Below are 23,086 nucleotides of genomic sequence, written 5' to 3' on the forward strand. Positions count from 1 at the left end.
CAATGTCCTTCTGCTACAGGTTATCACAATTCATGATAAAAATGGCAATCCTGATTTCCTGGAGAGAATATGCTCAAAAACTTCCAAGAAACTAGAAAATGGCTAAGGATTTTAAAATGTTTCTTCTTTCCTCTTGGTGTCCAATCTTGTCCTTAAAGCAAATTCTTATAAACTTGTTTGGTTTTTATTATTAACTTTACATTTTAATCTTTACAAAACCAGGAACTTTGTATGTTTTGTTCTTTTTTTTTTAGATATGGAGTCTCACTTTGTTGCCCAGGCTGGTGCAGTGGGGCCATCTTGGCTCACTGCAACCTCCGCCTCCCAGGTTCTAGCAATTCTCCTGCCTCAGCCTCCTGAGTAGCTGGGACTACAGGGGCACGCTGCCACACCAGGCTAATTTTTTGTATTTTAGTAGAGACAGGGTTTCATCGTGTTGTCCAGGCTGGTCTTGAACTCCTGATCTCCGGCAATCCATCTGCCTTGGCCTCCCAAAGTGCTAGGATTCCAGGAGTGAGTCACTGCTCCCAGACTTGTTTAGCTTTTGTTCCAAGACCTAGAGTATAGTAGGCATTCAATAATCATATATTGAATAAGTGAATGAATAAATGAATGCATAAATTGAATAAATAGCATTTTGGTACCAGCATATAAAAAAGGCCAAAGTAAACTTACATTTTGGGGCTAGGATATAGGTTGTGGTGTGAAACCACGACTTTAAGCAGTATGCTAAGGGTACTCCAAAAGATTGTTGTAGGCCAGGCGTGGTGGCTCCTGGCACTTTGGGAGGCCCCACGGTGGGCGGATCACTTGACGTCAGGAGTTCAAGACCAGCCTGGCCAACATGGTGAAACCCCATCTCTACTAAAAATACAAATAATTAGCTGGGTGTGGTGACTTACACCTGTAGTCCCAGCTACTCAGGAGGCTAAGGTGGGAGAATCGCTTGAACCTGGGAGGTGGAGGTTGCAGTGAACTGAGATTGTGCCATTGTACTCCAGTCTGGGTGACAGAGGAGACTTTGTCTCAAAAACAAAAACAAAAGATTGTTGTAGAGGGAAAGGTGTGATATCTTTCCTTCCTATAAGGGTCACAGTCAACACGCCTATAACAAAACACAAGTTAACAAGAGAAAAACATAATACATTTGTTTAATCGAAGTTTTAGGTGACATGGGAACCTTCAGAAATGAAGATAAAGACACAGGGAAAACTATTTTTTTTTACATAGAGATGGGGTCTCACTGTGTTACCCAGACTGGTCTCAAGTGGTCCTCCTGCCTCGGATTACCAAAATGCTGGGGTTACTGGCATAAGCCACCGTGCCCATCCTGTTTATTTATTTATTTAATTGAGATAGAGTCTCACTCTGTCACCTCCCAGGTTCCAGTGATTCTCCTGCCTCAGCCTCCCAAGTACCTGGGACTACAGGTGCGCACCACCACACTTGGCTAATTTTTGTATTTTTAGTGAGGATGGGGTTTCACCATGTTGGCCAGGCTAGTCTTGAACTTCTGACCTCAGGTAATCTGCCTGCCTCAGTCTCCCAAAGTGCTGGGATTACAGGCCTGAGCCACTGCACCCAGCCTGTCCATTTTGTGCTTAGGTTCAACGAAGAGTGGGCAGCCATGTAGATGTGGTTAGACAAAAGGGTACCATCCAATTGTAACAGACTGAGAACAGAGACCCAGCCTGGATATTCAGATTCTTCTTGGCGTCTCCGTGTAGCTTTTCCTCCTCCTGGGTTTAGGGCAGGACTCCTTTGGAAAAGGGACCTACTATCGACAAGGGAGGATCGATAATTTCTTTATTTATCTGTTCTTTATGCTTGCGCTTACACAGAAAAGTAAAGAAAGATAATATTTCTAGGTTTTGTAGCTTGTTTTGGGGAGAAGGGTTTTAGTTTCTATGACCTGCCTTTAGTTTCTGTAACTCACTTTGGGGGAGAAAGAGAGGTGGGAACCAGGAGGGCAGAAAAAGGTCAGAGAGAAACTGCTTCCGAGGACTTCCCATCTCCTTTAGTTCAAAGTGCCTAGCATGCCAAAGCACTATGCTTTGTGATATCATTTTCCCAACCCCAACATGGTATTAAAGCACTTACGAGTTTTTAAAAATACCAATAACATCAAGTAAAAGAATACCTATGGAAACGCTTCAAAAATATAAAAGTTACATGACATACTAATATAATTTTTACATATGTATGACTTGTAAGCTTATAGCTTGCTTTTTATTTGCAGATTTTGTGACTGAAGGCACTACACGGTGACCATAAGTGCCAAACTACCTTTTTGAATCTGTGTTAAATATATGAAGTTTCCACTGATAGCTGGAAGAGGCAGATCAGTCTGTGTAGTAACATCAAGGGAAACTTCCATTCCTTGAGATCCCAAGAGGTAGGAAGCGACCAGGTGCAATGCCAGTCTCATTAGAATGGCTGGTGATTTGCTCATTTGACTATTTGAAGGAATTCAACAATTCAGGTCGGAGCTACAAAAGTCACAATTTTGAAGCTCACACAAGACAGTCTCATTTGAATCTTTGCTCATTTGGAAAGAGAAAAGTCCCTAGGATCGCCCAGAATCCACGACAAAGCAGAGTCTTCTAAATCTCCATCATTCGGGAAGAGGAGCTCTGTGTGTGTGCGAGCGCGCTGAACTATCCTCCACATCTCCTAGGTGGAAAAAAAATTTTCAAAGGTCATCAGATACGTAGGCAGATGGGCTGTGATCACCGCAGGAGGCTCTAAGTATTTGGGGAAACTGAAACTGTCTAGGGATAAAGCTGGCCTGGTTTGTGTGTTTCTGGTTTCACTGATCAAAAAAAAAAAAAAATCCATCTACCAAGCTTGGATAAATTTTAAAATTCTGCCATGCCCAGTTTTCGAAGCCCCAAGTCCCATATAGGAACAGCTGCGGTGTGAATTAGTTGGTCTAAGCTTTTGGGCCGCTTCCAACTTCGCTATTGCTCATGCCCTACAGGTCAAGGAAAGAAGTGATGTAATGCACTTAGCTGGGCCACTTTAATTACAATGGAATGGAGAGGGGGAGGGGTCACAAGCGGTGACAAGTTTAGCGCATGACTTGCCCTAGGGATGCAGGAAACAAAAACATCGACGATCATTGGCTGCCTTGGTTTCCGACCCGGGTCTCTAACCGAGCTCCAGGTCCGGAACCTTGAAATACGTTTCCTGGGAAAAGGGGTGGCGCTATCCCAGAGAGCGTCAACCTTAAACACACACACACACACACACACACACGCAGGCTGGCGGCGTCCTCCCTGCTGGGATGGGCGGCGGGCCCAGCGCTTGGCACACGGTTCCCAGAAGGCTCCCCCGAAGGTTCCCCCGAAGCCAGCCGCAGCTGCCCAGCTCGGCGCGCAGAGCCCGGAGGAACCGAGTCCGTGGAAACCCGGACCCGCTCCAAGTGAGCTGCGTTGTCGTCATTCATTCGCAGTGTCCGGAGCGTCCTTCCAGCGGCGAGCTGGGCTTCGCTAGTGGCTCCAGCAGCCCCGGCACGGCGCGTTAAGGCGCGGTGACTTCGGGAGCTCGAGCAGGTAGAGACGGGAGGGACCCTGGAGCTCGGGTCCCCAGCCCAGGTCGGCCCTGACCGCCGGGCCGAATCCGCTCGGGTCGCCCGCAGACCTGCCGCCGCGTAGCCGGATCCCGGGACTGAGCTACACCACTTCCTCCTCCTCCCGCTCCCTTCCTCCTCCTCTTCCTCCTCCTCCCGCTCCTCCCGCCGCCGTGGGCCGGAGCTGGGCTGCGGAGCGCCAGGCCCGGGCGTCTGCGGCCGTGGGGAGGATGCTGCTCGCCGCGCCCGCGTCCTCGCCGTTCTCCCCAGCCGCCTGCTGGGGCTTTGTTGTGGCCCGGCCGCCGCGGGCCACCCCCTGAAGTCGCCTGCGGCCGCCACCGCACCTAGCGGACAGGCGGGCGGGCGCGCCTCTGTCCTGGAGTGCGCGCCTGTTGCGGTGGTGGGTGCAGGACGCGACCCGCGGGCCCATTGTGCGCCCGCCCGCGGCAGCCAAGACCATGTGGGTGAACCCCGAGGAGGTGTTGCTGGCCAACGCGCTTTGGATCACCGAGAGAGCCAACCCATACTTCATCCTGCAGCGGAGGAAGGGGCACGCCGGCGATGGAGGCGGCGGCGGCGGACTGGCGGGTAAGGACCCCGGCCGACCCCTGCAGGAGGGGAGCCGGGAGCGCTGCGGCGCAGCCCGCGGGCCTGGGCTGCAGGCTTGGGAGACGCCGCCCGGTCCCCTGGGGATGGGCGACCCGCCCTGCCTCGTTGTGTGCCAGGCTTCGAGAGTCGTGATGTTCAGGCTGGACAGAGATGCTTCTGTTTTGACTCTGTCAGGCTTTGGGGCCCTTAGCGTACTGAGCGCTCCTTAAGTGGATGATGTTGAGGAGAATGGAAAAGAGTGAGTCTGGGGCGTCGGGAGTATTATCCCCTATAAATTGAATGCAGCATTCCCTTCCCCTCCCCCGCTTAAAAATATTGTTTTCCAAATGGAGAAGAGGGATGGAAGAAGGTTAGTTTTTACTCCACTTTCTTTACTGGCAACAGCAGGATCAGGTATAAAATGCTCTTTTGTTTCCAGAGAAGCGATTAGTAAGGAACTGATGTGGTCATTTCCTATATTAGTTATGACCGAAGAGAATGAATAAGGAAACAGGAATTCTTTTGTTTCACCTAATTAGACATAAAGCAAAGCAAGTTGTCTGGTTCTAGTTGTAGAAATAATTATCTGTATAACTGCATTTGAACTGTTTTTGCTCAATCACTTCTTCCCTAAACCCCCCTCCCCTCAAGGTATTATTGTTATTGTTGTTGAAGCCACGTCATATCATTCAGGATTACAAGATCAGTCAGACCCATATCAAAAGTAGTGCCATAGTAGAAATAATCTTCAACGCCTACCATACTAGAGAAATTGGACCTTTTCCCTCTCCGTGTTATTTAAAATGAACAGAACTGGAATACTTTTTACAGTGAAAAAGTTAGCAGAAGAAATAGTAGAGGTTTCACTAGGAAGGAGACTGCAAAATAGAGATGAACTTTGACCTCTTCAGAGTTAAGCGTATATCAATTTCATGTATCACCTGGAGTTTGCACACTAGATAAATTGTTGCTTTCAAATGCTGTGCTATGAAATAAAAATTCTCGATATATGTATTTACTTATGACTATATTTATATACTAATTTTATCAAGATTAAAATTCAAGTGTCATGTGGTACAGTGTATACTGGTGTGCTTGAAGGATCTTGCTTCTACCATAAATCTGCAGAGCTCCTGACCCTATTCTGGAAATACTGACTAGTGAACTGAAATCAGGATTTTCTAGTTCACTTTGTAAAACTTATCTAACGCTAAATGTTAATATGTAATTTACATATCTAATATTGGAATCAGCCCACATTGTCCTTTTTTTTTTTTTTTTTTTTTTTTGAGAGAGTCTAACTCTGTCACCCAGGCTGGAGCACAGTGGCTCCATCTCAGCTCACTGCAACTTCCTCCTCCCGGGTTTCAAGCCATTCTCCTGCCTTAGCCTCCCGAGTAGCTGGGACTACAGGCATGCACCACCATTCCCAGCTAATTTTTTTGTATTTTTAGTAGAGACAGGGTTTCACCATGTTGGCCAGGCTGGTCTTGAACTCCTGACCTCAAATGATCTGGCCGCCTCAGCCTCCCAAAGTGCTGAGATTACAAGCGTGAGCCACGGCGCCTGGCATACGTTGTCCTTTAAGCCTAGGATGACAACATAGAGTAGAAAATTTATTATAGTAAAAAAGAACATTTCCTTCTGCAGTTAACCCTCCTACATCTTGTAAGCATTAAGTATTCATTTACCTGGGTCATTTGCAGTAACAGCATGTGAAAAATTCAAGGATTCAGAGCCTTCTTTTTCTGCTTAGCATTTGTATTGTGTTCCTACTGGTTCTTAGAGCTATAACTGACTACTGGTTCACTTGAAATCTCATCTTGTTGTCAATGACTTATTTCACATATGTAAAATTACATCTTGTAAATTAAGAAATCATGGTGATTGCACTTATTAATGGAATAATTGAAATCATTGCTATGAGTAAAAATATTCATGACAACTAAGGCTATTTTCAACCAACAGAGGTAAAATGTTTGGTCTAATACATTGGTGCCATGTCAAATGTAGCAGGAACATTTTAGAAACGTTACACAATGTGTAGTATATTCTGATTCTAATGTGAGTTCATTCATGCATTCACTAACTCACTAAATCATTTAACAGATATTTGTTGGCAACTTCTAGAAGTGCTAATGTCATGAAGCTCAAGCCTAGTAAAAGACAGATATTGATGAAATAATCACATAAATTAAAGTAAAACTGCCACTCTACAGAGTCCCAGCAGAAAACAGAATCTAAATGAAGTCCAAATGAAGAGAGATGAGTGAAAAGACAACTTAGAAAAATAGAGGCGTGGTTATTAGAACTGGTGTAAGGCAAACCAGAGACAGGAATGATATTACTGGAATCCATGAGACCTGGAGCCAGTGAAGAGGAGCTTGGGCCTGGAGAGAAGCAGGCACTTGTTAAAACACAGACTATAGCAGAAAGGAAGTGGAGGGTACATTCCCTGACTTCTCTCTTCTCCCACCCTTCTAGCTTCTGCCACTGCCTCCCATCCCTGGAACCCAATAGAAGCCAGCTGAGGAACTGGGCATGGTGGTGTATGCCAGTCACAGCTGCTAGGGAGGCTGAAGCTGTAAGATTGTTTGAGCTAAGGCATTAGAATCCAGACTGGGCAACATAGTGAGACCTTATCTCTAGAAAAGGAATAGAAAAAGAAGCCAGCTGTAAAGAGTCCAGTGATGTCATCTCTTATGATCAGCCTCCCAGGGATGCATGGGGGCAAACTGAGAATGACCAGAACAAATATCATAAGGAGAGGAACATGATGTCAGTTAGTCCCAGTTAAGTGAGGGGTTCTTGGAGGTAGAGGCAAAGGAAAGATTCCTTGAGGAAGTGACCTTGAGCTTAGAAGTGAAGAAAGAAAGAAAAAGATCTGGCTTTGAGGAGAGGAGGGAAGACTAAGTGTTAGGTATCAGTTATTGGAGATTTTCTGAAAGATTTCAGAACCTTTACATAATATGCATTATCTGGATCAATGCACCTATGTACACTCAGCAAATAGATGACAGGTGAGTAGGGAAACTTGCTCAGGGTGAACTGGCCAGGAGTGCCCTCAAAGTGTGGTCATTAGGGAGCTTGGAAAGAGGAGCACAGAAAGCTATAAAAAAACAATGGGTCAAAGTTGAGGACACTTAACATTTTTAAAAAATTAAGATATTTTGTTCCTGATTCCAAGCAGTATGTATAGGCATGGATGCAATGAAGTATTCTATTGTGAATGTATTTGATTGATTTATTTAATCCCCTTTGAGATTTCATACATATACATAAAATTACAGAAATCAAATACAGAGTGCAGTGAACTAGTACAAAGTGAGCACTTCGCAACCAACACCAGGATAAAAAAAATAGAACACCAGGATAAAAAAATGTAGAACATCACCAATGTGCCAAAAGCCCCCTTGTGATTCTCAGCCAATCATTGTCACCTCCCCCAAAGATAAAGATATCCTCATGTTTTTTTTTGTGTGTGTGAACATTTCTTTGATTTTCTTTATAGGTTTTCTAAAGAACATATCCCTAAACACTATATTTTGGTTTTGCCTTTTTTTTTTTTTTTTACAAGAAATGAAATGGAATTATAGAGTATATATTCATTTGTGTCTGGATTCTTTTGCTCAGCCTTGTGTATGTGATATTCATTTTGTTGCTTGATGGCTGTAATTCATTCATTTTTCTGTTCTGTGCAGGAAACTATGATATGAGTATACCAATTTATTCATCTACTGTTTATCAGTTGTACTGTTGGTGTACCATTGGATGGTCCATTTGGGGGCATTATGGATAATGTGGCTGTGGTCATTTTGGATCATGTTTATTGGTGCCTGCAAGCATACGTTTCTGTTTGTTCTATAAACAGGAGAGGAACTGCTAGCTCATAATGTATTTTCAACTTCAGTAGATGATTCCAAACTATTTTCCAAAGTAGTTGTACCAATATATTCCCACCAGTAGCATATGTAAGTTCCCTCGTTCCATCACATATCCTTGTCAACACTGTCAGTCTTTGTAAATTTAGCCATTGTGGTGGTTTTGTAGTAATATCACATTTCAGGGTTAATTTGCTTTTTCCTACCTGATGAAGTTGAGCATCTTTCCATATGTTTATTAGGAATATTTTGAGATATGATTGTTCAAGTCTCCTGTCCATTCTTCAACTGGATTGTTTGTCTTTTTTCTTACTGACTTGTAGAAATTTTAAAAATATATTTTGGGTATGAGCCCATTGTTATGTGTGTGGCAAAATCTTCATTTGTTCCTTACCTATTTACTCCGTAAAGGATGAACAGAGATTCTTAATTTTTAAAATTCCTTAAGTCCTTTTTGATAACATTTCCTTTTAGGTACCATTTCCTTTATGGTTAATATTTTATTGTGTTTTGTTCAATAAGTTTTTTCCTGCTCTGTGGTTATAAAGAGATTCTTCTATATTATCTTCTAGAAATGTAACAGTTTTAACCCCCACCTTAACATATACAGATCACTGGGAATTAATTTTTGGATATTCAGTGAAGTAGGGGTCAGGTATTATATTTTACATTTTTTTGTGGATATTTGTCCCAGCATGATTTATTGGGAAGGCTATTCTGTCTTTACTGTTCTGTAGAGCTACGTTTGTCATAAATCAAGTACCCATATGTGTGTAGGTCTGTTTTGGTTTTCTAGTCTATTTCTTTTGTTTATCAGTATATTCTTGTACCAACATGACACAGTAGTTTTATTTTATTTTAATTTTCTTTTAGATTCAGGGATTACAGGTACACGTTTGTTACATGGGTATATTGTGTACTGTACTTTTATGATAAGCATTTATATGCAGTAGATTAACTTCTATTGTCTTGCTCTTTGTTCTCTACTGGTTTCTTGACTATTCTTTGAGCACAATGTAGTTGCTCCTCTACTTAACAGTGGAGTTATGTTTCATTAAGTTGAAAATATTGATGTACTTTTTTAACTTAAAGTATTCTCAATTTACAGTGAGTTTATCCTGATGTGACCTTATTGTAAGTCAAGGAGCAAACTGAATTTGTATAGCTTTTGCATCATTATGAAGTTAAAAAAAAAATTTGTAAGTCGAACCATTGTAAGTTAGGAACCATCTGTATTTTAGAATCAGCTTGTAAAGTCTCAGAAAAACAAAACAACAGCAGCAACAAAGGTATTAAAACTATTGAAATTCTGATTGACGTTACATTGAGTCTGTAAAGAAATCTGAGCAAAATTGTTACCTTTATAGTATCAAGTCTTCTGGTCCATGAACATGGTATATTCCTTTATTTATTTAGATCTTTAAAATTTTTTCTCAGTGTTTTATAGTTTTCTGTGTAGAGGTTTTACACTTCCTTTATTAGATTTATTCCTAGGTATTTTATATTTTATTCAATCTGTTGTATTATGTCTTTTTAAAATTTCATTTTCTGTTTCTTTTTTACTGGGATGTGGAAATATAGTTGTTTTTTATATTCACATTGTATCCAAAATGTATAATTTAAGAAAGGAATTCTAGTAATTTATCTGTAAATTCTTTTTTTTAATTTTCTGCATACACGACCACATCATCTGGTAATATTGACAGTATATTTATAATTTTTTAATCCTTATGCTTTTAAAAATTGTCTTTGCCTTTCTTGACAGGCTAGGACCTCATGTACAATTACAAACGATGTGGCAATTGTACATACTCTTATCCCTTCCCAGGTCTTAAAAGAAAGACTTTCAACATTTGTACATTGTTAAGTATGGTGATTTTATTTTATTTTTTATTTTTTATTCTTTTTTGTCAGCATTTTTACAAGCAAGGTATGGTGATTTTTGTAAAAATTTTTTCTTTCTTCCTTTTTTTTTTTTTTGGTTCTCCTTGCCTGTTTTTACTTTATTTTATTTTAAGAAGTTCTTATTCCTAGTTTGCCAAGAATTTTTTTTATTATATTTGGATGCTGAATTTTTAAAAAATGCTTTTCCATTTTTATCAATGTAATCATGTGTTGTTTCTTTTTTATCCTGTTAGTGTGGTAACTTATAGTAACTGATTTTCAAGTGTTTACCTGAACTTGCATTCATAAAGCAATCCTAATAATATAACAATATAATTATAATATATTCGTGGTGAATTGAGCATTTTATCATTATGAAATCTTCACATATATTTCCAGAATTGCTTTTGTCTCATTCTTATGGTTACATTTATTTGGCTAGTGTTTTTATGGTATCTCTTTTTCATACTTTTATTTTCAACTCTTCTGTATCCTTATGTTTTAGATATGTCTTTTATAAATAGCAGATAGTTTATTTCCTTTTTTATAATGTTTAATAATTTAATTTTTTATAAATAGAGATGGTGTCTCACTATATTGGCCAGGCTGGTCTCAAACTCCTGGCCTAAACCAATTATCCTACCTTGGCCTCTCAAAGTGCTAGAATTACAAGTGTGAGCCCCTATACCCGGGCAGTTGACTTTTTTCTTAATCAATTTTGAAAATTTTTGACTCTTTATTGTATTATTTAGTCAATGTCCACGGGACTTCGATTTAAATCTGCTCTTTTAGTAAGTGCTTTCTACTTTTTCTAGTTACTTTGTGTTCTTTTTATGTGCCTTCCTTGCCTTTTGGTGGAATATGGGGATTGATTTAAGTTAGGAAAAAGCTTTTTGAGCCTCTATTAGCTAGAAGTTTTATATTCATTTTATTATTCTTTTAGTAGTTATTCTGGAGATTACATATGCATTTTTGACTCATCAAATTATATTGTTAACCAGTACTTTTTTTTTTAACCTTTTATTTTTTAAAAGAAAAGCCAGGATCTCACTATGTTGCCCAGGCTGGTCTCAAACTCCTGGCTTCAAGTGATTCTCCCACCTTAGCCTCCAGAATTGCTGGGATTACAGGTGTGAGTCACTGCACCTGGCCATTATTTTTCATTTTTTAAATTGACAAGTTAACTCTTTTCTCATATAACATAAAGACCTGAAATACTTTAACTCTCCACCCCCAATTTACATACCATTTTTGTTTTAATAGTGTGTTTTAATTCTTAACATATTTTCAACCCAAGGACATGGAGTTATTACTATTTTTAAAGTCTGTATTCAGTTGGATCTCCACGTTTGCCATTTTTATTTTACTTTCTTCTTCCCTCTCTGACCATTTTTCTGAAATCCGTTTTCTACTGCTGGAAAAAAAATATCATTTACTCTTTCCTTTAGTGAGGACCTGCTTGTGACAGCTTTTCTGTTTTTGTATGTCTGCAAACGTCTTCATTATGCCTTTACTCTTGAAGGATATTTTTGGTTTGAATGGTGGGCACTTAGTATGTTTTAAGCATGGTTAAGACATCATTTCTTTTGAGGTAAACTGTCACTCTGAATTGTTGTTCTTTTGTGGGTAATATATCTTTTTTCTCTAACTGCTTTTAGGGTTCTCTTTGACTTTGGTTTTCTGCAGTTTTACTATGATCTAGATAATTTGTGGATTTTTTAAAATCCTGCTTAGGGCTAGTAGGTGTTCTTTAATACGTCTTTCCTTGGTTTTGTAAACTTCTCATCCACTATCTCTTCAAATATTTTTTTCCTGCATTCCCTCATCTCTTACTGGTATTCCAATTAATGTATGTTAGACATTCTCATCATATCTTCTATGTCTGTTACCTTCTAATTTTTACTTCATTTTTGTTAGTTTTTTCTGATCTCTGTTCCAAGTTAATAACTGTTTAACTATATTTAATCTGTTTGGCCCAACCACTTTTAATTATTTTTTAAATAAAAAATTTCTGTTTGGTTCATTGTATAATTTTCAGTTATTACAATTCTCAATCTTATTTTTTTTTTTTTGAGCAAATATAGTTCTTGTAAGGTCTCAATTAACTTAAATATCTTGAGCTCTTATAAGCCTGTTTTATTGTCTGTTTTTTCTCCTAGTTTTCATTCATGCTCTTATGTTATTTTTTATGTCTGGCTACATTTGATTATAAACTGGACATTGTACTTCTACTTTATGGAACTAATCTGAAAGAGAAGATAATATTATTTTCTATGGGAAAAATTTTTTCTGCCAGTTGCAAACTAAAATCCCTAATTTTTGGTACTGATACATTTTCAAGCTGAGCTCTAACTTGGATGGATTTGCCTACTCAGGATTCACAGTTATGATTAGGTCATAGCCCTCCATCCCAACCCAAAGAGAGGGTGGCATCTTTAGCTGCCCTACCTCTTTGATGATACTGACCCCTATCCAGGTCCACCCGGTCCAGGATTCTGTTAAAAGTACATCCAGACTCTAAGCTACTCAGCAGCCCCTTAGGGAAGAGGCACATGCCTCCCAAAATAATCATTACTCTAAAATATAGAACTCTTCCCCTTGAGCCTCTGTTTTCTTCAGGTATGGTAATTTGTTGCTTTTTAATTTTTTGATATTTTAAAATATATTTTATCCAGTTTGTGTAGTTGTCCTGATTAGTTGACATTGGTATAGATTATGTTATCTGACATTATAAGGTAGGTGCCATTATTATGCTCAGTATGTAGAAAAGGAAACTAAAGCTTTAAAGAGATTGAATGATTTACCCTAGGTCCCACAGCTAATAAGTGCAAGCCTATTTGATTTTGTATTTATTTATTATTATTATTATTTTGACCCAGAGCCTCTCTCTGTCATCCAGGCTGGAGTGCAGTGGCACAATGTTGGCTCACTGCAACCTCCACCTCCTGGGTTTGTCAGGTGATTCTTCTGCCTCAGCCTTCTGAGTAGCTGGGCCTACAGGTGCATGCCACCACACCCGGCTATTTTTTTTTTTTTTTTTTTTTTTTTTTTTTGTATTTTTTTAGTAGAGGAGGGGTTTCACCATGTTGGCTAGGCTGGTCTCAATCTTCTGACCTCAGATGATCCACACACTTAGGCCTCCCAAAGTGCCGGGATTACAGGCACGAGCCACCTCGTTCAGTCTATTTATTATTATTCTTTATATGTATGTATGTATTTATTTATTTTTATTTTATAGAAATGGGGTCTCACTATATTGCTCAGGCTGGTCTCAAAATTCTGAGCTTCGGCAGTCCTCCTCCCTTAACTTCCCAAAGTGCTAGGATTATGGGCATGAGCCACTGCATCCGGCCTATTTAGTATTCTTTACAAGACTGATATCTCATGATTTCCACGTGTTGTGGAAGGCACCCGGTGGAAATAATTGAATAATGAGGGCAGTTTCCCCCATACTGTTCTCATGGTAGTGAATGAGTCTCACGAGATCTGATGGCATTATAAGGGGAAACCCCCTTCGCTTGGCTCTCATTTCTCTCCTTGCTGGGCACTACGTAAGACATCCCTTTGCTCTTCCTTCGTCTTCCGCCATGATTGTGAGGCCTCCCCAGACGTGTGGAACTGTGAGTCAATTAAACCTCAGTCTTTTGTAAATTGCCCGGTCTCGGGTATATCTTTATCAGTAGCGTAAAAATGGGCTAATAGATTAATTATAATGGTGTATGTTAACTTTATTTTCCTCTTATAACCATCCCCATTTGAAAATCTAATAAAAGCTACCTTGAGAAATATGAAAGCATTCCAAACATTTGCATTCAACTTTAGGAGCTTAATAGATCTCAGGTGAATTACAATACAGGGGCTTCAAGTTAAAGGATCTCTTCAGGAGATTGAGATAGTTTCTCGTTACACAAAATCAAATGTGTGATTTCCTCAGTAAGCTGTTCTGTCAGCAATGCATTTGTGTACCAACTATGTTTAGGGCGTTGAACTTTGCAAAGACATAAAAGAAGGAAAAAGCCACTTTTTATTTATTTATTTTTGCTGACCCATTATTAACCTTGAGATGAAACATGGGTGAACAGATTCGGGAGATTTGGGAACATAGGCATGGAGATAAGAGTGCAGACTAATTAAGTCCATATCAAATTTCCATCTGAGCTGGAGCACTGGTCTGTTCAGGAATTTGACATACTGCATTCAGTAGAGACCTCCACAATTAGGGAGACTTTCCATTTTATAAACAAACAAATAACTCCCAGAAATGTATGAGAAATAACAAAGTGACATCCGTGAAGCTCTGACTGATTAGCAGGTACTTGTTTTTAGGGTAAATATGCCAGCTTGTAAGTACTGTATTAGTAAAGTTGCAACTAGTAGTGCTTGTGTATTTATTTATACAGTTGACCCTTGAACAACTCAGGGGTTAGGGGTGCCAATCCCCCATGCAGTCAAAAATCTGTATAATTTTTGACTCCCCAAAACTTTACTAATAGCCTACTGTTGACCAGAAATCTTACTGATAACATTAACAGTTGATTACACATATTTTTTATGTTATGTGTATTATATACTGCATTCTTATAAAGTAAGCTAGAAAAGCAATTATGTTATTAAGAAAATCCTTAGGAAAAGGGAGTATATTTACTTTTCATTAAATGGAAGTGGATCATCATAAAGGTTTTTGTCCTCATCGTCTTTACGTTGGTTGGGTAGGCTGAGGAAAAGGAGTTGGAGGGGTTGGTGTTGCTGTCTTGGAGGTGGCAGAGGCAGAAGAAAATCCCTGTGTGAGTAGACCTAATCAGTTCAAACCCATGTTGTTTAAAGGTTAACTGTGTATAAAAGCAGTTAAAATTTGTTAGCTTCTAGTGGAACTTAATGTTATAATTGGTGTCAATGAAAAGAATTAAACTCTGTTACATATTTAAAGAAGTTTATTCTGAGTCAAATGAGTGACTATGGTCTAAGGCACATTCTCTTAGAACTATGGTTCTAAGAGGTCCTGAGAACATGTGCCCACGATGGCTGGGTTACTTTGGATTTATACTTTTTAGGGGTACATAAGACATCAATCAATATATGTAAGGTGTACATTGGTTTGGTCTGGGCAGGCAGGACTACTCGAAGAGGTACAAAAGAGGGGCTTCCAGGTAACAGGTGAATTCAAAGATTTTCTGATGGGCAATTGGTTTAAAGAGTTATTATCGCCAGGTGCGGTGGCTCACGCCTATAATCCCAGCACTTTGGGAGGCCGAAGTGGGCGGATCACGAGGTCAAGAGATTGAGACCATCCTGGCCAAAATGGTGAGACCCCGTCTCTACTAAAAGTACAAAACATTAGCCGGGCGTGGTGGTGCACGCCTGTAGTCCCAGCTACTCGGGAGGCTGAGGCAGGAGAATTGCTTGAAACCGGAAAACGGAAGTTGCAGTGAGCTGGGATCTTGCCACTGCCTTCCAGCCTGGAGATAGAGCAAGACTCTGTTTCAAAAAAAAAAAAAAATAGTTATTATCTGTAGACTTGGAATCCTTAGAAAGGAATGAATGGGTTAAGATAGGAGTTGTGAATATAAAAGAGTGACTGGGTTAAGATAAGGGGTTGTGAGGACCGAGACTCTTTTGTTTCTTTTTTTTTTAAACGAAGTCTTGCTCTGTCTCCCAGGCTGGAGTGCAGTGGCAACATTTTGGCCTACTGCAGTCTGCACCTCCTAGGTTCAAGTGATTCTCCTGTCTCAGCCTCCCAAGTAACTGGGACTACAGGTGTGTGCCACCACACCCAGCTAATTTTATATTTTTAGTAGAGACGGGGTTTCACCATGTTGGCCAGGCTGGTCTCAAACTCCTGACCTCAGGTGACCCACCCGCCTTGGTCTCCCAAAGTGCTGGGATTACAAGTGAGCCACATGCCAGGGCCTCAAGGTTCTTATGCAGATAAAGTCTCACAGGTGGATGCCATTAGTGGGAATAGATGGCAAATGTTTTCTATTCAGACCTTTAAATGATGCTAGACACCTAGCTAATCTTTTTAGGATCAGAAGAAAGACCTCATCTCTGTTTTAATGTTAATGCTGGTCAGTTGTGCCTGAATTTGAACAGGAGAAGGGTATAATGAAGCATGTCTGAAAACCCCCCTTCCCATCACGGCCTGAAGTAGTTTTTTTGGTTTCTTTGAAATCCCCTTGACTGAGAGGAGGGGTCCATTCAGTCAGTTGAGGGGCTAGAATTTTATTTTTGGTTTATATTGGTGACTTCTTTGTGTTGGGGTGGGGATTAGTCTAGCTGTGTGTGGAGTTGGCTCATAATACTTACATATTATTAATAGGAAAATGCTGCTGACAAGCATGACTAGACAAAAGCAGATTTTGCTTGTTTGTTCCATGAATTAACCCCCCCACCTCTACTCCGTTATTATCAACTTTAAGATAATTTTGTTCACAGAATTCCATCATCCATACCCATTTGTCTTGAGATTGCCTTATTCTGCAAAGAAACAGTGGGAATGAGTGCATATAATTTGTGCAGAATTTGAGATGACATTTGACATCTTCTGGGTGTTTGTAAACTGGCCACAAAAACTGGGCAACAGAAAATCTACTCCAAGCTTCCTTCCAGAAATTTGAGGAATTTGAAAGGTTGAGGCAGACTTGCTGCTCTAGGGACACTGCATATCCTTTCTACTTTGTCATCATCATGCAGAGAGGACCCACTTTATGAAGGGGTCAGATTGTGAATTGTGGTATGGTTCCCAGGCCTGACCACAAAAGCTGTTTTGTAGTTATGTACAGATGAGGATTTGTAATTTGGACCTAGGCAGCTTGGAGTACTAACAGCTCTGGTAGGTACCACCTTGAGTTCTGAGTCTTAGAGGTGGAAGCCCATGCCTGCTTCATAGCACGGCAGTGTGCAGGGAATGCCACAGACAGAAACCTTGAGGGTTGCCCTTTGCACAGCGTCTTTGTGTTCTCTGCCTCCCTCACTGACTTCTACTCTTGAGTCCTTCACTTAGTAAGCAGACAACTGGATTCAAATCACAGCTCCACCTGTTGGACATGTGATTTGCAAAGTTTCTCTTCCTTTCTGAGCTTAATTTCCTTATTTAATATGTGACTTAATAACCTGTTAGCACTATTATGAAGAGTCTATGAGATAAGTATGTAAAATACAGAAAACATAAAGAACCATTCATAGATGATTGTCCCATCATTGTCCTCCCTTGGTGATGATGTCATGTAGGTATTAGGAGGCAACTGACTCTAATTCACAGCAATATATGAGTAATGGAAGAGTTCTGCAGTTTAGAGACATTGCATTTTCTAAAGGATGCTGTTAAAGCAAGTGGATATCTGTCTGATATTTAGGCAGCTTGACAACATTGAGTCAAATACTCAGGCTTCTCGGAGAAGATAATTTTTGATCAGCGCCCTTAAATTGTTTCTACATAACTCCTTCTATCTGTCCCTCCCTCCGTCCCTCCCTCCCTTCCTTCCTTTCTTCCTTCCTCTTCCTTCCCTCCCTCTCTCCCTCCTTTCCTCCCTTTCTGATTCTGTATGTACATTTTGAAAGCTCTACCAGTAAAAGGTGGTTTCTTTCTTTCTCTTTCTCTCTCCTCCTCCTCCTTCTCCTCTCCCCTTTGCCCCTGCACCTTCTTTCTTCTTCTTTTTTCTCTCCTTGCACAAATGGTTCTCTGAGTGTGGCAAACTGGAATCACCAGGGAGAGGACTGGAGTGGGAGAGAGAGGAGGAAGGGGTCACCTTTTCTCTTTGTGTGGGGGTATGTGGGGAGTGCGTGTATGAATAGTTATTAGGAATTTGTAATTTGAAAACATCCTCTACTAGTGAAACTAGAGAACTGTGAAGAAGTCAGTAACCTTCTGCTGCTTCTGCTCTTCGTTTTCTTTTCTTGTCAGATGTGCATTCTAAAGAGCTCAGTGGATGAACCAGTGTTCCACAATTGCCACTGGCTTCTAGTTGGTTTCAAATGGCATGTCACAGTTTTGCTGTTAGATTTGTTAAGGAAAAATCCGAACTCTGTAAAATATTTAAGGAGATTTATTGAGCCAGTTGTGATGACCTGTGGCCCATGACACAGCCTCTGGAAGTCCTGAGAACATGTGCCCTGGGTTGTTGGTTTACAGTTTGATTTTGTGCATTTTAAGGGCACAAGTTACAGGCAGATATGAACCAATACATGTAAGGTATACATTGGTTTGGTCTGGAAAGATAGGACAACTCAGAAAGGAGGGGGCTTGCAGGTCATATGTGGATTCACAGATTTTCTGACTGGCTGTTGGTTGAGAGAGTTAAGTTATTGTCTAAAGACTTGGAATCAATAGAAAGGAGTTTCTGAGTTAAGGGGTTGTGGAAATCATGGTTTTTATTATGTAGATGAAGCCTCCAGGTAGCAGGCTTTGGAGAGAAAGATGGTAAATGTCTGTTTTGTTTGTTTGTTTTTGTTTTTTTCAGATGTGTCTGGCTCTGTTGCCCAGGCTAGAGTGCAGTGGCATGATCTTGGCTCACTGCAACCTCTGGCTCATGACTCAAGCCATACTCCCATCTCAGCCTCCCAAGTAGTTGGGACTACAGGCACATGCTGCTACACCTGGCTAATTTTTGTATTTTTTTGTACAGATGAGGTTTTGCCATGTTGGCCAGGTTGGTCTGGAATTCCTGAGCTTCCCACAGTGCTGGAATTATAGGTGTGAGGCACCACACCTGGCCTGGTAAATGTCTCTGATCAGACCTTAAAAGGTGCTAGATTATTAGTTAAATCTCTCTTAGATCCGGAAAATACCTGGAAAGGGAAAGGGATTCTCTACAAAATGTAGATTTCCCCAACAGGAGATAGCTTTGCAGGGCCACTTTAAATATGTCAAATATAGTTTGGGGTAAAATACTTCAGTTTCTTTCTTTAGGGCCTGTTAGTTGTCATGTAATGCTGTACTAGAATCACGTTGAAATTTGGTATCTTCTTGCTACAAAGAATCTGTTTTGTCAGTCTTAAGATCTCTGTTTTGATGTTAATGTCAATGCCCATCAACTTTTCCGGAATTCCGAAGGGAGATTAAAATGAGGTATGTCCGGCACCGCCACTGCCCCACTCTTCCCACCATGGCCTGAACTAGTTTTTCAGGTTTACTTTTGAATTCCCTTGGCTGAGAGGAGAGAGAGGTCCATTCAGTTGGTTGCAGGCTTAGAATTTTATTTTTGGTTTTAAGGTTATTTACATATTCTTTCAGGGAACATTGGATTGCTAGGTTTCCTAGCTGTGGGATCCACTCAAGAAATCCAATGAAGTTTTCCTTTAACTCTACACTGGAGATCTAAGTTAACTTTCATTTGGATGAAATTGACAACCAAAATGAGTGACTGAGTCATAAGTCTCACTCATCTATGTTTATTAAGCCAGCTTTAGGGCATGTCTGGGAAAAACACTAGCACAGACACATCTGTGGCTGTGTTTCCAAAGAGGTTTTCCAGAAGTTTAATACTTACACATTGCCTTAAAGCCAGGGAAGGCATGTAGGAAGAGGGGAAGGTATGATGTAAGGCAATAGTTACATTACTGGGAGACATTAGTGTCCAGTGAATCTACATTTTACATAAGATAAGGTGAATGTTTGAAGAGAAAAAGCAAGTAAAGGGAGTTCATTATGTAGACCTCTGTGGGTAGGTGGAGAAAAGGAGCCTTGTCTTTCTCCTGCACCCGGGAAGATAAGATTGTAATTGAATATTATTGGTGTGGAAAAGACTTTAGTTTTTGGAGCTAGACGTAGATTGTTGACCTCAAATTAAAATTGTCCGTCCTTGTTTTTGAAAGTCCAGCAAATAATTGACTTATTAAAGATCTGTTAGGGCAGTCCTTCAGCATGCCTGAGGCCTTTTACCTTTCCATGGGAACCTGGCTGATACATAGTGAGTACATAATACCTAGGAACAGCTATTCATTTGGAAGAAGGCTGTTGCGTGACTCGGCCTCTGGACCGAAGTTCAGGGTCCTTGAGATTTTTTATTTCCCTTTACAAAATCTACTTCTCTACTTTATATTTGGGTCCAAGGAGCACAAAGCTAGGTGAAAATCTGTGAGGTGATGTCAGAAATGCACACCCATGACTGAACCTCCACTCCTACCTTTTCAGCTCTATTATTCTAAGGCTTGCTGGGCAGATACTTGCTAGAGTGAAGATCAAGCAGAACATTAAGGATTTGATCTCTTTACACTAAACAAAAGGGAACTCCTTGTTTACCTAATTCTGTTTCTTCTAGATTACTTGCTTTTAATGCTTATGTTAATTTTTTTTTTTTTTTTTAATATGATAGGGTCTTGTTACTGCTCAGGCTGGTCTTGAACTCCTGGGTCTAAGTGATCCTCCTACCTCAGCCTCCCTAATAGCTGGGACTGTAGGCATGTACTGCTGTGCCCAGCTTTAATGCCTCTTAATAAGGAAAATTCTACATTTCAGTAGTATGTACAAATGAATTTTAAAAATTCATTTTATAATTAGCATAGACAACGTATAGACAGAAAAGCTAAAATTTGTTGAAAATCTGTGATTCAGGCATCCTGCTGAGAACTTTTACATTCATTCTCTAAAGGTCATAACAACCTTGTAGGTTAGATATTATTCCCCTTTATCAGGAAACTGAATTCTCAGAGAAGTATTTACCTGAGGAAACCTTGATAGCAGAGGCAGAGTTTGGATTTGTACTCATTTTTGACTGAGTTTAGAAAGAGAAAAGGAATTAAAAAGGGAGATTATTTTTACAAAAGGAGAGAGGAAGATGATCTTACAACGCATCCTTTAGAAAGCTAAAGGAAACTGGGGCAAAGTGAGTTACAGTCATAAAAATTCAGTCTTGAACTGGGTGCAGTGGCTCACACCCATAATCCCAGCATTTTGGGAGGCCAATGTGAGCAGAGACTAGCCTGACCAACATGGAGAAACCCCATCTATACTAAAAAACACAAAATTAGCCAGGCATGGTGGCACATGCCTGTAATTCCAGCTACTCAGGAAGCTGAGGCAGGAGAGTCACTTGAACTTGAAAGGTGGAGGTTGCAGTGAGCCGAGGTCGTGCCATTGCACTCCAGCATGGGCAACAAGAGCGAAACTCTGTCTCAAAAAAAAAAAAAAAACAAAATTCATCTTGAGTGTGGAAATGAGGGAGCTAGCAGAGTGAGGCTGTACCTTCTCCCGTGTTCTGATGTCATAGGTTATTTGTTGTCGTGGATTACAGTTATATAACTGCATGCCAGGGGGAAGTGTGAAAACTGTGGATTTTCTCAAAAGTTTTCCAATCTTTCTCCATTTCAGGGATTCTAAGTCCAGCTGTCTTTGGGACCACAATATAGAGCTATTCCAAGATATAAAATTAAGAGGACATTGAGCATTTGACTGGAAGACTAGACAAGGGAAAGACTTGTTTGTATGAATGGTCAACAGAGTATGAATGTTCAATAAAGAAGACAAATTTCATGTTTATTGTGCAGGGTGGTCACTCTCAAAAAGTTTTGTAAACCAAAAAGTGACCAAGGCAGATCTCAATTTAGATGTTTATTTTGCCAAGGTTAAGGATGTACCAGGGAAAAAGAAACACAGATCACAGTAGGATCTGTGTCCTGTGCTTTTGCCAAAGGGGATTTGGGGAATTTCAGTATTTAAAGGGGAAAGAGCAAGAAGGAGGGGAAGAAAAGGACAGTAAAAAGGGAAAGGAGGGTAGGCAGTGAGGCAAGTGGTTACATTCTTAGGAGGTTCTAATTAGTACTCAGTGAATCTACATTTGTGAATCTACATTTTACATGTGAAAAGAAAGAGGGAGGAAGTCAATTATGCATTCGTCTCATGCTTAGCAAATCTACATATTTTACATAAGATAAAGTAAGCATGTGAAATTACAGCTCTCTGTTAGGGAACAAAAGGAAGGCAGTTTTTCCATGACTCAGTTCCCAAGCCTAACTTCTCCGTTTCTGCATAGTGAGTTTGACGTCCCAAGATTTTATTTTCCTTTCATAGTTTTTAGAGAACAAGAGAGGAAAAATCTAATCTGACCTACCATATTGATTTTCATTAATGTAGTTTGTGTTAAATGTCATAAAGATTTTCTTTAGTATCTGTTTATTTTTCCTTGTGGACATAAAACTATTAAAGTTTTCATAGGATCGTTTAACCTTGGCTCCCGAATCTACTTTTTTTCTTTTAGTGATATTTAAAACTAGTAGCAGTTTCAGGAGGTCCTTGAACAACCTGAAATTATATACAAGGTTGATGGAATTAACCATGAAGGTGTATTTTTCTGGAACTGAGGCTCCACCGCTTTTTATCAGCTTCTTAAAGTAGACTGTAAATCAGAGAATTAAGAGCCACTATCCTAATGTTTTACATTCCTCAACTCCAAATTTTCCACCAAAGCGATTTTCAGAGATTTAGTATTGTGCTTGCAGCAGGATTACTATACATTGTAAGACATCTTAAATCATTGCCAGGAAATTCTTTTAGCCTTTCAACCAGTTGAAAATGTTCAGTTTGCTCTATTATTTAAATAATAGGAATGTATCACTGTCTGTGACTGTGATGATGAACATGTTAGTGCTTCTGTCTAACTCCTGTTGTGGTACCCAGATGTGGAGCCCTTCAACCGTAGCACTTAGTTTCTTATTGTGGGGAAGACCCTATGGGTGTGTGTGTGTGTGTGTGTGTGTGTGAGAGAGAGAGAGAGAGAGTGTGTGTGTGTGTGTGTGTGTGTGTGTGTGTAAGAAGGGAGGGGGCAGGGAGAGAGAGATTCAGGCAGAGACAGAGAAAGAGAAGGGAGGGAGACAGGGAACAGGGCATGGTATATGATAATGGAGGGTCTTGCCTTAATCTAGGATCTCATGTTGCCCTGCCTGCCCCTCTTCTTGCAGATCTTCTGCTCAGATGCCCATCTTTAGGTTTCTCTGTAATGTAGAGCAGGGGTCCCCAACCCCTAAGCCACAGACCGGTACCAACCCAAGGCCTGTTAGGAACTGGGCACACAGCAGGAGGTGAGTGGCAGGCAAGCATTACTACCTGAGCTCTGCCTCCTGTCGGATCAGCGGTGGCATTAGATTCTCATAGTGAAGCAGGAGGGGTCGCAAACCTCTCAAACACCTAACTGAAAAGGAAGTGGTGATTTATTTGGCAGGGAGCTGCAGC

General features: G+C 40.4%; 1 protein-coding gene across 1 annotated transcript in view; it reads left to right on the forward strand.

Annotated features, from left to right (window-relative positions):
* The first annotated feature begins 3,995 nt into the window (after window positions 1–3,995).
* The window catches only part of TBC1D9 (TBC1 domain family member 9), a 139,993-nt gene continuing 120,902 nt past the window's right edge, over window positions 3,996–23,086 (forward strand). Inside the window, exon 1 of the mRNA XM_012443228.3 lies at window positions 3,996–4,159. Coding sequence (XP_012298651.1) covers window positions 4,030–4,159 — 130 coding nt within the window. The 5' untranslated portion in view covers window positions 3,996–4,029. The remainder of the gene's footprint in view (window positions 4,160–23,086) is intronic.

This window comes from Aotus nancymaae, unplaced genomic scaffold, assembly GCF_030222135.1.
Source record: "Aotus nancymaae isolate 86718 unplaced genomic scaffold, 86718_ANA_hifiasm-v0.15.2.pri h1tg000033l, whole genome shotgun sequence".
Classification (NCBI taxonomy): domain Eukaryota; kingdom Metazoa; phylum Chordata; class Mammalia; order Primates; family Aotidae; genus Aotus; species Aotus nancymaae.